The 14,799-nt window shown below is 46.2% G+C and overlaps 2 protein-coding genes across 3 annotated transcripts; one reads left to right on the top strand and one right to left on the bottom strand.

Annotated features, from left to right (window-relative positions):
* LOC106591788 (cartilage acidic protein 1) lies at positions 1 to 6,594 on the top strand. 2 transcript variants are annotated; one of them, XM_014183027.2, is made up of 14 exons: positions 1 to 196; positions 777 to 1,033; positions 1,442 to 1,638; positions 1,739 to 1,875; positions 2,004 to 2,160; positions 2,263 to 2,397; positions 2,538 to 2,674; positions 2,857 to 2,993; positions 3,082 to 3,164; positions 3,560 to 3,660; positions 4,503 to 4,671; positions 5,117 to 5,262; positions 6,111 to 6,150; positions 6,309 to 6,594. In XM_014183027.2, the coding sequence occupies exons 2-14, from the start codon at positions 822 to 824 to the stop codon at positions 6,314 to 6,316; spliced, it is 1,659 nt and encodes a 552-aa protein (XP_014038502.1). In that variant the 5' UTR covers positions 1 to 196; positions 777 to 821; the 3' UTR covers positions 6,317 to 6,594. The 2 variants fall into 2 exon arrangements, with proteins under 2 accessions (XP_014038502.1, XP_014038491.1); XM_014183016.2 differs by lacking the exon at positions 1 to 196 and adding an exon at positions 280 to 468.
* Positions 6,595 to 7,469: 875 nt separating this feature from the next.
* LOC106591700 (golgin subfamily A member 7B) lies at positions 7,470 to 14,799 on the bottom strand. The gene is made up of 5 exons (XM_045690856.1): positions 14,677 to 14,799; positions 12,562 to 12,687; positions 12,304 to 12,456; positions 9,430 to 9,531; positions 7,470 to 8,763 (listed from the first exon to the last, which is right to left on the bottom strand). Exons 1-5 carry the CDS (start codon positions 14,686 to 14,688, stop codon positions 8,680 to 8,682), a joined length of 477 nt encoding a protein of 158 aa, XP_045546812.1. The 5' UTR covers positions 14,689 to 14,799; the 3' UTR covers positions 7,470 to 8,679.

Below are 14,799 nucleotides of genomic sequence, written 5' to 3'. Positions count from 1 at the left end.
TGTAGTTCTGTTGAAAAAAGACAAGTCATTGGTCGAACCGCCGAATATTAAAAGTATTCGTTTCACCCCTGATTGGATAACCACTTACACAAGGGCTTGCATAAGGCAACAACATTGAAATTGTATAAGGCAATTTACACAACGCATTAGAATACAGTAACCTTTTCACTGGAGTCCTGCTGAAAACTGATATAAGGTAAGATTTATGTGCAGAGTTTGAATGTAATTATCTCTTCTTCTCCCAAACGAATAAACAGCAGCACACCCTCACACAGTAGGTCCATGTTCTGAAATAAGTGTTCATCTCAGTATTACAGTTGTGATTACAGTATTGCATAACTAACGACATAATAATAGTATAGAATAAAAAATGTTGCAGGTGCATGCAAAACTCATGACGTAATCTTATGCAAGAGATATTCACTGCACGTATGATTTGTCTCTACGATTGTTCATTGCATATTTATGGTAAGTCTTCACTTTTGTACACTGGTACGCACAATTTTCTAGAGGTAATTGTCATATTAGGCTCTTTTGGAATTTAGCAGTTTGAGGCTATTGCTGTATAAATTATACACTGTAGACTCGTTTTCTTTATTGTTCAGTGTGCTGCCTGCTATACCTGCTCTCACCAACCGATATTCTGCAGTAGCCTATACTATGCTATGCATGCCCTATGATTCTAATGTTGATATCAAAATATGGTGTTTAAAAACATGTATTAACATGTAACTTTTTAAATATTTAACTAAAAGCCCATTTGGTGTCTGTTGCAGAGTTGGGGAATTTGGATCAATTCCATTTCTATTCAGATTGTTGTGATGATGCTGCGTTGGTGGGCGGGTCTTCCCCTGCTCCTCCCCCTCCTGGTGCTGTGTGGGCGTGGTTTGGCCCAGAGTTCCGAGCCCATGTTTCGGTCGGTGACTGAGACAGTCCTACCGCCTGACAACCAGCACAACCCCACCCAGCTGAACTATGGGATGGCTGTTACTGATGTGGATGGAGACGGAGACCTGGAGGTGGTGGTGGCGGGGTGAGAGGGGAGGGGGGGTTAGATAAAGAAAGAGAGAGCCAGAGAGTTGGAGAGGGCATTCAAATGCCATCATTGAGTACAGTTTACTGGACCATAGGACTTTACAGGCTATGCATAAATTACCCAATATTCTCAACCTACACCCATTCTTGGGTACAACAGCCCTAACCTGGTCCTGAAGTTGGGGCTCTGGTCAAAGTAGTGCACTATCCAGGGAATAGGGCTCTGGTCAAAGTAGTGCACTATCCAGGGAATATGGCTCTGGTCAAAGTAGTGCACTATCCAGGGAATAGGGTGCCATTTAGGACTACACCTACCAATGTTCTCCACTACACCTACTAATGTTCTCCACTGCACCTACTAATATTCTCCACTACACCTACTAATGTTCTCCACTTCCATTGTCAGGTACAACGGTCCTAACCTGGTCCTGAAGTATGACCGTGGTCAGCAGAGGCTGGTGAACATAGCGGTGGATGACCGCAGCTCTCCATTCTACGCCCTGAGAGACCCCCTGGGGAACGCCATCGGGGTGACTGCCTGCGACGTAGACGGGGACGGGCGGGAGGAGATTTACTTCCTCAATACAAACAACGCTTACTCTGGTAAATAACAATAATAACAGCACGTAAACACAAACACCATCAACACTAACAACAACAACAACAGTTACTCTCGTAGTCAGTAGTAATCTTCTTTTGGAAGGTCGGGCCACATACTCTGACAAGCTCTTTAAGTTCCGTAACGGACACTTCGAGGACCTGCTGGGTGATGACATCAACGTGCGCCGAGGAGTAGCCAATCGGATGGCAGGACGCTCCGTGGCGTGTGTGGACAGAAAAGTATGTAAACAGTCTATCCATCAATCCATCCTCTCTCACTATTTTCTCTGTCCGTCTGTGTGTCTGTCTGTCGTCTATATGTCTGTACCCACCCCCCCCTCTAACCCCACTCTTTCTCTCTCCTGTAGGGTACAGGGCGTTATGCTGTGTATGTAGCTAACTATGCCAGTGGAAATGTTGGTCCCCATGCCCTGATAGAGATGGACGAGGCAGCCAGTGACCTGGCCAAGGGCATCATCGCCTTGTCTGACGTAGCAGCACAGGCCGGGGTCAACAAGTACACAGGTACTGGACAAGAGTGAATGGAAGAAATGTGTGTGTGTGTGCGCTTACTCATCTCAAACTAATACCTTCTATATTATGTATCTGTTTGTCTCCTCCCACCAGGTGGGCGTGGTGTAGTGGTTGGACCAATCCTGAGCCAGAGCAGCTCTGATGTGTTCTGTGACAACGAGAACGGACCTAACTTCCTGTTCCGGAACAATGGAGACGGAACCTTCACTGACATGGCTCAACAGGCAGGTGTGTCTAGGGTGGGTGGGTGTGTCTAGGGTGGGTGGGTGTGTCTAGGGTGGGTGTGTGGGAGGAAGGAGAGATAATTGGACCATAGCCATGATCTCTGCATAGTAGTTGTGATAACAGTGATGTGGCTCCCCCTGTAGGTGTGGAGGACCGCTATCAGCACGGCCGAGGTGTGGCGCTGGCAGACTTTAACGCTGACGGGAAGACTGATATCGTCTACGGAAACTGGAATGGCCAGCACAGACTGTACCTACAGGACAACAACCAGAGATTCAGGGTGAGAGAGGGGATGGAGGGAGAGAGAGAGAGAGAGAGGGAGGTTGGAGAGGAGTGGGGGTTGAAGCAGGATGGGAGAGGGAGGTTAGTGTAACAGATCAAAGGGAAGTGAATGGAATGGGAGGGCGACTGGGGAGGGATGGAAACAAAGACATTAAACCTCTCTGTTCGCTCCCTCCTCAGGACATAGCCAGTGGGTCGTTCTCCTCTCCCTCTCCCGTGCGGACGGTCATTGCTGCTGACTTTGACAATGACCAGGAGCTGGACATCTTCTTCAACAACATCGCCTACAGAGGACATGCCCCCAACAGGCTCTTTAGGTACCTCTGACACCAACTTTGACTTGAACTGTGTGTGTGAGAGAGATAGAAAGAGTTTCTGATGTGTGTTGTCTGCCTGCTCCTCCAGGGTGGCCAGGAGGGCTGGTGCTGACCCCCAGATAGAGGAGCTAAACGTGGGGGAGGCAGCAGAGCCACAGGGCCGGGGTACAGGTAACCACACCATGCAGACTCATTCTTTTGGTCCCTATACAACAGGGAAGTCAAACTCAATTCCCGGAGGACCGTGTATCAGCTGGTTTTGTTTCCGTGTCTAATTAAGACCTTGACAACCAGGTGAGAGGAGATCCTAACTCATCAATGACCTTCCTTTATCAAGAAAACTAGGAGCAAAAGTCTGCAGACACTCGGCACTCAAGAAATGGAGTTTGACTCCCCTTTTATACAAGATTAATAAAGTCTTCTTAAACTAATGTATTCTGTTTTTGCTAAGTATTAGTTAACATAAATTACAACACACCTGGTTCAGGTGGTTCACCTGGTTTACTAGGGCTAAACAGGCCCTGTTTTTGATTGGCCGTTTGATGTGTTCACTCTGTGATTGACAGGTGCCACGGTAACAGACTTTGACGAGGATGGTCAGTTGGACCTGCTGGTGGCTCATGGGGAGAGTGCCTCTCAGCCCATCTCTGTTTTCAAGGTTACTCAGGTCAGTCACTACCATAGAGGTAGATAGAGGGCATATCTTTGTATCTTTACCATATTTTTTTTATTTAATCTTTATTTAACTAGGGCAAGTCAGTTAAGAACAAATTCTTATTTACAATGACGGCCTACCAAAAGGCAGAAGACCTCCTGCGGGGACGGGGACTGGGATTAAAAAATATATATATAATAAAAATAACATATAAATATAGGACAAAACACACATCACGGCAAGAGAGACAACACTACATAAAGAGAGACCTAAGACAACAACATAGCAAGGCAGCAACACATGACAACACAGCATGGTAGCAACTCAACATGACGACAACAACATGGTAGCAGCACAAAACATGGTACCAACATTATTGGACACAGGCAAGAAGGTAGAGACAGCAATACATCACGCAAAGGAGCAACAAATGTCAGTAAGAGTGTCCATGATTGAGTCTTTGAATGAAGAGATTGAGATAAAACTGTCCAGTTTGAGTGTTTGTTGCAGCTCGCTCCAGTCACTAGCTGCAGCGAACTGAAAAGACGAGCGGCCTAGGGATGTGTGTGCTTTGGGGACCTTTAACAGAATGTGACTGGCAGAACGGGTGTTTGTATGGGGAGGATGAGGGCTGCAGTAGATATCTCGGGGGGGGGCCCTAAGAGGGTTTTATAAATAAGCATCAACCAGTGGATCTTGCAACGGGTATACAGAGATGATGAGTATAGAGTGCAGTGATGTGTCCTATAAGGAGCGTTGGTGGCAAATCTGATTCTGAATGGTAAAGAACATCTAGCAGCTCGAGACATATTCCTGACCCATCAGCTTTACCCTCTGACCTTTGACCCTGACAGGGCTCGTCCAATCACTGGCTGCGTGTAATCCCTCGCACGCGGTTCGGCTCCTTCGCCCGCGGGGCCCGGGTCACGGCCTACACCAATCAGAGCGGGGCTCTCATGCGCATCATCGACGGCGGCTCGGGGTACCTCTGTGAGATGGAGCCTGTCGCCCACTTTGGACTGGGTAACTTCCTGTTTACTTCCCATTTACGGCCTAATCCCAAATGGACCCTATGCACTTGTAGAGATCTGAGAGGATTTAATAGGTGCAGTCAATATGATAATTGCTCCAATTTCCTCTCTGGCTAGGAGGTGAAAGTTTCGCCATACTGCTTCTACCAATCAAATTCTCTCAGATCTCCACAAGTGCATAGGGCACAGTGGAGGCTGCTGAGGGGAGGATGGCTCATAATAATGTCTGGAACGGAGCAAATGGAATGGCATCAAACACCTTGAAATAATTTGTTTGATGTATTTGATACCATTCCGCTCCAGTCATTACCACACGTCCATTCTCCCCAATTTAAGGTGCCACCAACCTCCTGTGCATTAGACATCTTGTAGACATATTAGCTAGTATTTCTGGATAGCTTGTGTATTTATCTTCCTTTCTTCACATTGGCTCACAGGCAAGGACGAGGTCACCGTGGTGGAGGTCTATTGGCCGGATGGCCGTTCCGTGGCCCGCCCACTGCAGCCTGGTGACATGAACTCTGTGATGGAGATTAACTACCCTAAAGAGGGGGAGGAGTCTGTGCTGACCCCTGATACCCAGGTACGCACCGCGGACTTACACCATGACATATGAACTATGGCCCTGGGTAAAAGTTTCAGCCAATCCATCACCAGCTACTACATTCTTACCCTATGACAACAGTAGTTTTTCTGTTTAATTACATTGTGTGGCGATTTCTAACCGTTACATGATGACCTCACCGCTCGCGTTACGTGCGCTCACGTTCCAAAATAAATGGACACGTACATGTTATTCAATCATTGCATCCACAGTGCTCGCGCGCGTCAATGAGTGTCTGCGTAAAAAGGCGCTAAAATAGAACTTGATTCTATTTGCTGCAAGTCCCGCCTCTCCCATCTCCCCTCATTGGTTTTTAGTAGTAGATGAACTGAGTTCCACACTCCAGTCCAGTTGGTGGTGGTAATGCACCTTAAAGTTGGTTGCAAACCGCCATATAAAGTCCAAAGAAGAAGAAGCCTGAAGGAGGAGAGATTTCTAGAAACTAACTCGGTTTAGCCTTTTATCTGTGGATTAATTGTCAGAGTAGAGGACCTTGTGTATTTAAGGTAAAATAACAACCCAATGTTTATATCCCAGGACAAATTAGCTAGCAACAGCAAGCTAGCTAAATTGCCATAAATGTTTAATGCTTTTCAACCGGTCTCCAAATTTAATATAGTTGGTTCAGAGTTCGTTTTGATATTTCAACTTGTGTGTGGTGGGGTGGACAAAATCAACATGCGGACACCCGGTGTAGTCAGCATGTTAGACTTTCTCCCAAGAGCATCAGATGAAATACAAGTGTAGTTGATGATTCAGTCATTCTGTTAGCATTCAAAATGGTGGAGCTGGAAATGTCTTTGAACTGACGTTCTGGTCTTTTTCAGTGTGGGGAAGGATTCTTTGTCAAGAATGGCCGCTGTGCAGGTATGTAGATCTGTCTTGTCTGGCAGAGAATAGATGGAATATAACAACATTTACAATATAGTAAAACATACAGATTAATAAATTAAGTTCTGCTCTCTCTCTCCTCTCTGGCCCTCTCTATATCTGTCTCTCTTTTTCCCTCCTCTCTCTCTCTGCAGGTATATGAGGGCAGTGAATGAGATACCTTGAAGCAACATAAATATACCTTGTCATCAAGATAATGTATACTGTCGAAGACCAATGACACTACATATTGTTTTAGTCATTTGAACCAGTAGATTATCTCTGTTTTGCTTTGATCTTTCATGTGTCATCTTCTCTGTGAGTGTTACCTTTTTGTTGTTCTACTTTTCTTTGTTTTTCTTGACAAGTCAAACTGTTCCCCTTTGCTATTTTATTTGTTTTATAATAATTAACCATCCTTAATAAATCAATTAAACAACATTGATGGAATCCAACAATCTTTTCAAAGCACAAGATCTTATCCGTAATCAATTATTCCCATACCTTCTCCATCCCTCCATCTGACCCTTCTCCCTCACACTTTCCCCCAACCCCTCTGTTCACCCTCCCCTTGTCTCACTACCTCATGCCTCACTACCCCCCCCACCAACCACCCTGGCCCTCCCCTGCCCCGTGCCAGACAACAACTAGTGAATCAGACTCTTTAAAGAAAATATTTAGTTGATAAATATTTTATCAACCAAATGTTTGTTGGGGATGAAATAAGGGCCCCTCAGTCACATGCCTCCATGGGGATTGCTTGACTGAGTCCCAAATGGTAGCCTGGTCAATCACTATATAGTGCACTACTTTTGACCACAGCCCTGATCAATCCTTATATAGTGCACTACTTTTGACCACAGCCCTCCCACGGACTCCAATGATGCTCCAGGAGTGTCAAGGTCCTACTGGATGAACTTTGACATGTATGCTGGTAGAGGGAGTGACCCATGACCCCTCAACTATGCACTTCCTTTTGGGGGGGGGGCATGCTCAGTTGGACCAAATAAGACGTTTGGCAATCATTATCTGTGATGTTCTGGAGAATCAGAAAATGAATGGGAATGGAACGTTCAGGCATGTTGTCTGTAACAGTTTGAAAACTGTGTGATACTGAATGTAATCTCGGAAACCCAGAACTAAAATTTCACATAATTGCATCAGATGCTTGATTAGGTTCTGGGGAGAGATACGATACTGGAGAAGTCAATTCAACGTCTATTCCACTGAAATGACATGGAACTCAAAGCCAGTGTTGCCCAGTGCGTATTTTCCTTGACAGTGAAAAATGACATTCATGTTAAAATGGAGCGATGGAAGAGCAGTAGTTATTTATTAAAGTTCTTCTGATCATGAGTATCAAACAACAAGCATTATGAAGGTTCCAGTTCTCTACTTTTGCATAAACATGTCCCAGATTAAAATAAAAAGGCAGACACTTCACATCAGGAAATAATTACATTTTGGCAGTTTATGGATCTTTGGAGGAGGGTTTGTGTAGCAAAAAAGGAAGGAGCGTTTGTGCGCGTGCAGGAAGAATTGTTCATTACTTTATTTTACAGGGTCCTGGTGCAAGCTTTTGTTCCAGACCAGCACTAAAACACCAGGACCAGGATTGAAGAACACTATGTTAAAGGATGCTACATAGTCTATACAGGTAGCTGTGTATTTGCATAATGATGATGTAGGAGAGCTGGTGGTTCAGCACACTGAAGACAAGAGGTTAGCTGGGTTGTGGAGTGTTTGATGCCAAGCTGCATTATGACACTGACCAGTGGATGGTACCAGAGCCATTTATAGAGGCTAAAATATATGTCTCTGGATGGAACTAGCTACATTCATCTGTTTGCTACTAGGCCTATTCACAAGACACCAAACGGCAGAAAACAAACTGAAACAGTAGAGGGACTACCTGAAACTTGTCCAATAACAACTGTTTTCCCTGGTTAAAACGTTTTACTACGATGTGCACTAATGAATGCAGGTAGGTGTGTAGTAGTCCATCACGGTTCCATGTCAACTGACATCCTATTCCCTATCTTGTACACTACTATCCTCCATACAGTGCACTACTTTTAACCAGTGCCCCAAACTAGTGCACTATAGGAGGACTTGTGTCCCAAATGGCTCCCTATTCCCAATATAGTGGGGGGTTTTTTCCGTTTTTTTTTTTACCAGGGCCCGAAAAAGCTGCCATTTGGGACGTAACCAAAATGCAATTTTAAATCATCAGTATTCCCAACGTTGATGAATTCGGCTTGATCTGCTCCGGTCCATGTGGTTCAGTTGCAATCGAGTGTTCGGTCGGTTAGCTCAAGTTTGTTACGGTCAGGGCCATTGTGGTTGCGGTAGGTGAGGCATACCCAGTCCACCAACTGCTGTTGGGGTGGTTCTCTAAGGGACCAGGGTTGTAGAGCTCCAGGGATCAGGGGGGTAGAGGTGCCGTGGAGCCAGTCACCAAACACCGCGGTTGGGTGTAGTGTTCCAGGGACCGGGGGGGGGGGTGAGGAGGTGACATGTACCCGGTCACCGAGCACTGCTGCCGGACGTAGAGCTGGAGCCTGAGCAGGAGCCACTGGAGCCTCGGTCCTCATAGATAGAGATCTCTATCTGGACAGGATGGGGTTAAAGGAAGGAACACACTCCGATAGGGTGGGTCGATAGCCAGGGGCTGGGTCGATAGCCAGGGGCTGGGTCTATAGCCAGGGGCTGGGTCTATAGCCAGGGGCTGGGTCTATAGCCAGGGGCTGGGTCTATAGCCAGGGCCTGGGTCGATAGCCAGGGGCTGGGTCTATAGCCAGGGCCTGGGTCTATAGCCAGGGCCTGGGTCTATAGCCAGGGCCTGGGTCTATAGCCAGGGGCTGGGTCTATAGCCAGGGCCTGGGTCTATAGCCAGGGCCGGGGTCTATAGCCAGGGGCTGGGTCTATAGCCAGGGCCTGGGTCTAAAGCCAGGGGCTGGGTCTATAGCCAGGGGCTGGGTCTATAGCCAGGGGCTGGGTCTATAGCCAGGGGCTGGGTCTATCCAATACACACACACACTGTACAAGATCCTTATTCTTGGGAGCCCAGATGTGTACTGTTGACACTTCATCTCTCTCGCTCCATCTCTTTCACCCTCTCTTTAAATCTCCATACATGTGCACTGTTCACTCTCTCTCTGTCTATATTGTTTTTCTTCATCTCTCTGTGTTTTTCTTCATCTCTGTCTATGTTTTTCTTTATCTGTCTCTCTCTCACACACACACACAGAGCAGCAGTAGTAGCTGTAAGGATACGACCCTCATGCCCCTCTCGATGGGGTCAGTGATGAGTAGACCTCGGGGGGCGTAGATCTTCTCATTCTGCTCCTGGATGTACCTGCCTATCTTCTTCAACACCTGGGGGGGATTGAGAAAGAGGGGGGAGGAAAGGGGGAGAGAACAGAAAGAGGCAGGGAGAGAAAGAAATAACAAAACAGTATGACAGAAAGTAAGGAACATACACTACCATTCAAAAGTTTGGGGTCACTTAGAAATGTCCTTGTTTTTGAAAGAAAAGCTATTTTTTTGTACAATAACATCAAATTGATCAGAAATACAAATTGTTAATGTTGTAAATGACTATTGTAGCTGGAAACGGCTGATTTTTTTAATGGAATATCTACAGAGGCGTACAGAGGCACATTATCAGCAACCATCACTCCTGTGTTCCAATGGCACGTTGTGTTAGCTAATCCATCTTTATCATTTTAAAAGGCTAATTGATCATTAGAAAACCTTTTTGCAATTATGTTAGCACAGCTGAAAACGGTTCTGATTAAAGAAGCTATAAAACTGGCCTTCTTTAGACAAGTTGAGAATCTGGAGCATCAGCATTTGTGGGTTCAATTACAGGCTCAAAATGGGCAGAAACAAAGAACTTTCTTCTGAAACTTGTCAGTCTATTCTTGTTCTGAGAAATGACGGCTATTCCATGCGAGAAATTGCCAAGAAACTGAAGATCTCGTACAGCGCTGTGTACTACTGCCTTCACAGAACAGTGCAAACTGGCTCTAACCAGAATAGAAAGAGGAGTGGGAGGCCCCGTGCACAGCTGAACAAGAGGACAGTACAGTCGTGGCCAAAAGTTTTGAGAATGGCACAATATTAATTTTCACAAAGTCTGCTGCCTCAGTTTGTATGATGGCAATTTGCATATACTCCAGAATATTATGAAGAGTGATCAAATGAATTGCAATTAATTGCAAAGTCCCTATTTGCCATGCAAATGAACTGAATCCCCCCAAAAAAACATTTCCACTGCATTTCAGCCCTGCCACAAAAGGACCAGCTGACATCATGTCAGTGATTCTCTCGTAAACACAGGTGTGAGTGTTGACGAGGACAAGGCTGGAGATCACTCTGTCATGATGATTGAGTATGAAAAACAGACTGGAAGCTTCAAAAGGAGGGTGGTTCTTGGAATCATTGTTTTTCCTCTGTCAACCATGGTTACCTGCAAGGAAACACGTGCCATCATCATTGCTTTGCACAAAAAGGGCTTCACAGGCAAGGATATTGCTGCCAGTAAGATTGCACCTAAATCAACCATTTATCGGATCATCAAGAACTTCAAGGAGAGTGGTTCAATTGTTGTGAAGAAGGCTTCAGGGCGCCCAAGAAAGTCCAGTAAGCGCCAGGACCGTCTCCTAAAGTTGATTCAGCTGTGGGATCTGGGCAACACCAGTACAGAGCTTGCTCAGGAATGGCAGCAGGCAGGTGTGAGTGCATCTGCACGCACAGTGAGGCAAAGACGTTTGGAGGATGGCCTGGTGTCAAGAAGGGCAGCAAAGAAGCCACTTCTCTCCAGGAAAAACATCAGGGACAGACTGATATTCTGCAAAAGGTACAGGGATTGGACTGCTGAGGACTGGGGTAAAGTCATTTTCTCTGATGAATCCCCTATCCGATTGTTTGGGGCATCCGGAAAAAAGCTTGTCCGGAGAAGACAAGGTGAGCGCTACCATCAGTCCTGTGTCATGCCAACAGTAAAGCATCCTGAGACTATTCATGTGTGGGGTTGATTCTCAGCCAAGGGAGTGGGCTCACTCACAATTTTGCCTAAGAACACAGCCATGAATAAAGAATGGTACCAACACATCCTCCGAGAGCAACTTCTCCCAACAATCCAGGAACAGTTTGGTGATAAACAATACCTTTTCCAGCATGATGGAGCACCTTGCCTTAAGGCAAAAGTGATAACTAAGTGGCTCAGGGAACAAAACATCGATATTTTGGGTCCAGGGCCAGGAAACTCCCCAGACCTTAATCCCATTGAGAACTTGTGGTCAATCCTCAAGAGGCGGGTGGACAAACAAAACCCCACAAATTCTGACAAACTCCAAGCATTGATTATGCAAGAATGGGCTGCCATCAGTCAGGATGTGGCCCAGAAGTTAATTGACAGCATGCCAGGGCGGATTGCAGAGGTCTTGAAAAAGAAGGGTCAACACTGCAAATATTGACTCTTTGCATCAACTTCATGTAATTGTCAATTAAAGCCTTTGACGCTTATGAAATGCTTGTAATTATACTTCAGTATTCCATAGTAACATCTGCCAAAAATATCTAAAGACACTGAAGCAGCAAACTTTGTGAAAATCAATATTTGTGTCATTCTCAAAACTTTTGGCCACGACTGTACATTAGTGTCTAGTTTGAGAAACAGACACCTCACAAGTCCTCTACTGGCAGCTTCATTAAATAGTACCCACAAAACACCAGTCTCAACGTCAACAGTGAAGAGGCGACTCCGGGAGGCTGGCCTTCTAGGCAGAGTTCCTCTGTCCAGTGTCTGTGTTCTTTTACCCATCTTAATCTTTTCTTTTTATTGGCCAGTCTGAGATATGGCTTTTTCTTTGTAACTCTGCCTAGAAGGCCAGACCCCTGGAGTCGCCCCTTCACTGTTGACGTTGAGACTGGTGTTTTGGGCCTCAGGTTCTACTACGTGGTTCTACTGTGGTCGTAATGTTTCTACTGTGTGGTTCTACTGTGTTCGTAATGTGTTTCTATTGTGTGGTTCTACTGTGGTGTTCTACTGTGGTTTTCTACTATGTGGTTCTACTGTGTTTATATTGTGGTCTTACTGAAGTTCTACTGTGGTTCTATTGTGGTGGTTTAGCCCGGTCTCACCTTCTCATAGCGTGTCTCCATACAGAGGAAGATGAGGTAGGCTGTAGCGCAGGCCAGACATCCCTCCAGGTAGGACTGGCCTCCCATCTTCTCTGCCTCCGCATAGTAAATATTCAACCTCTTCACTGTGTCCTCAAACAACGGCCGCTCAATCTGACAGAGACACACTCAGTTAGCGGTCTTTTCAGCCATTAGTGTGTGTGTGTGTGTGTGTGTGTGTGTGTGTGTGTGTGTGTGTGTGTGTGTTAGACTACCCACCCTGCTCTCCAGCTCAGAGGGGAACTTGGTCTGGAAGCGGCAGGTGGTCCCTTCACTGTAGTCTCTCTGCAGGAACACCTTGTTGGCCAGAGATGCACTGTGCCTCAACTCTTGGAGGTTATGGAACTACAGGACACAAACACACATGCGAGCGAGCGTGCGCACACACACCCACCCACCCATATTTGGGGAGAGAGAGAGGAGAGAAAAAGGGGTGTGAGGAATAGAGGGGGGGGCGAGAGAGAGTATGTATACAAACAGTGGCTGATGTAGTCTTTAGAGGTATACGATGATAGAGGAGAGGTGTTCAATCAAAGTCTGTCTGGCGGTCCGTTGGATCACGGCCCAGACACAGACACACTATCTCTCCTCTCTCTCTATCTGGTCTTCTCTCTCTGTAGCTCTCTCCTTTCTTCTCTCCCTTCCCCTCTTCTCTCTCTCTCCTTTCTTCTCTCCCTTCCCCTCTCTCTTCTCTCTCTGTGCTCTCTCCTTTCTTCTCTCCCTTCCCCTCCTCTTCTCTCTCTGAGCTCTCTCCTTTCTTCTCTCCCTTCCCCCTCTCTCTTCTCTCTCTGTAGCTCTCTCCTTTCTTCTCTCCCTTCCCCCTCTCTCTTCTCTCTCTGTAGCTCTCTCCTTTCTTCTCTCCCTTCCCCTCTTCTCTCTCTCTCCTTTCTTCTCTCCCTTCCCCTCTCTCTTCTCTCTCTGTAGCTCTCTCCTTTCTTCTCTCCCTTCCCCCTCTCTCTTCTCTCTCTGTAGCTCTCTCCTTTCTTCTCTCCCTTCCCCCTCTCTCTTCTCTTCTGTAGCTCTCTCCTTTCTTCTCTCCCTTCCCCCTCTCTCTTCTCTCTCTGTAGCTCTCTCCTTTCTTCTCTCCCTTCCCCTCCTCTTCTCTCTCTGTAGCTCTCTCCTTTCTTCTCTCCCTTCCCCCTCTCTCTTCTCTCTCTGTAGCTCTCTCCTTTCTTCTCTCCCTTCCCCTCTTCTCTCTCACTCCTTTCTTCTCTCCCCCTCCTCTCACTCCTCTCTCTGTAGCTTTTTGTCTCTCTCTCTCCTGACCATGCACACTGCTACAGCAGCCGGATCATGGAATTGAGCCAAGAGAAGAAGGCCCAACATCACAGAACAGCTCACAACAAATCAATCTCTGTAAGAACAGGGTTAGAAGGCTCAATAGGCCAACGATGGCACCAAATGGTCGTTTCCCCCCCATAAAGAAGCTCGATGTCCATAGTTGTGGACTTAGGCGTGGGGGAGGTGTGTAGGCCAGTCTAGTTTCTTGCTTTGGGAAACTAGTTTAGGCTGTTATGGTTCGTCAAGCTTGTTTCCCCAATGTGTCGCTGAATGAAAGGCAATAAAAAAGGCAGTTGGACCGAATAACGGAAATGAAAAGATCCGTCTAAATGCGGAGATGTTCTCTCCTTGACCTCAATGGGTTGCTGTCCACGGTGCTGATATCTCTTTAAAAGGTTTCAGCACTAGCACGGGCCAGCCTGCCTATACCGGATTAACGGCGGAAAACTAGAGACAAAAAAATAAGAGCTCTGCTTTCACCAAAACAGCTTAACGGAGCGAGGATTGCTTGTTTATTGTAGCATAGCGTGCCCTGGAAATGCTGTTTGTGCTACAAAGTGTATTCCTCTAACTAACCTCTATTCAGGCACGTAGCCTTCCTACACCTTTAATATGGCAATATAATGATATAGGGATTATATGATATTCACATACCATGTCGGTCAGGGTGACCGAAGAAGTGTTAAAATGACAAGGCTTCCATTTCTAATCAAAGCAGACGATTTATTTGCCCAAATGAACCTGCCTGCCTGACCCGTTTGAGCAAACGTTATATTCGAAATTAACTTTTTATACGTAAATAAACAACTGTTGTGTTGATTTCTATCGTTGCTGGGTAACAGAGATTGAAATGATTGTATGCTACACAGTCCTTTCTACCATAGGGCTAACCTTGCTGTTACTGACAAAGCCATTCAAACGTTCAGAACATAGGTTACAACTCTCTCCACAAGGCTACCTGCTCATATGAAAGACAATATAACCATATGCCCATAGAGGTAAAGGGAAAGACATAGGCTAATGAAGAGGATAGATGATTCTATTCATTCTCACCTCTGTCGCCATGTTTCCATCTGACGGCGTAAGGCTACTAAGACGAGTCCCGGAGCTCAAAGCGCTTTACTGGGACACGGGGACGGGTTGGAGGGCGGGAGGAAGAGACTGAGGGGGAGGAGA

Source organism: Salmo salar, chromosome ssa12 (assembly GCF_905237065.1).
Source record: "Salmo salar chromosome ssa12, Ssal_v3.1, whole genome shotgun sequence".
Taxonomy (NCBI): domain Eukaryota; kingdom Metazoa; phylum Chordata; class Actinopteri; order Salmoniformes; family Salmonidae; genus Salmo; species Salmo salar.
This window is presented reverse-complemented; position numbering and strand designations above follow the sequence as displayed.

Bases quoted from the DNA above. Each gene is read 5' to 3' on its own strand.
- LOC106591788 (XM_014183016.2), top strand. The intron at 1,034-1,441 runs GTGAGAGGGGAG...TTCCATTGTCAG, and splicing joins CTGGAGGTGGTGGTGGCGGG to GTACAACGGTCCTAACCTGG. The intron at 1,639-1,738 runs GTAAATAACAAT...TTCTTTTGGAAG, and splicing joins TACAAACAACGCTTACTCTG to GTCGGGCCACATACTCTGAC.
- LOC106591700 (XM_045690856.1), bottom strand. The intron at 12,457-12,561 runs GTGGGTAGTCTA...TGTCTCTGTCAG, and splicing joins CCTCTGAGCTGGAGAGCAGG to ATTGAGCGGCCGTTGTTTGA. The intron at 8,764-9,429 runs GTATCCTTACAG...CATCCTGTCCAG, and splicing joins TCGAGAGGGGCATGAGGGTC to ATAGAGATCTCTATCTATGA.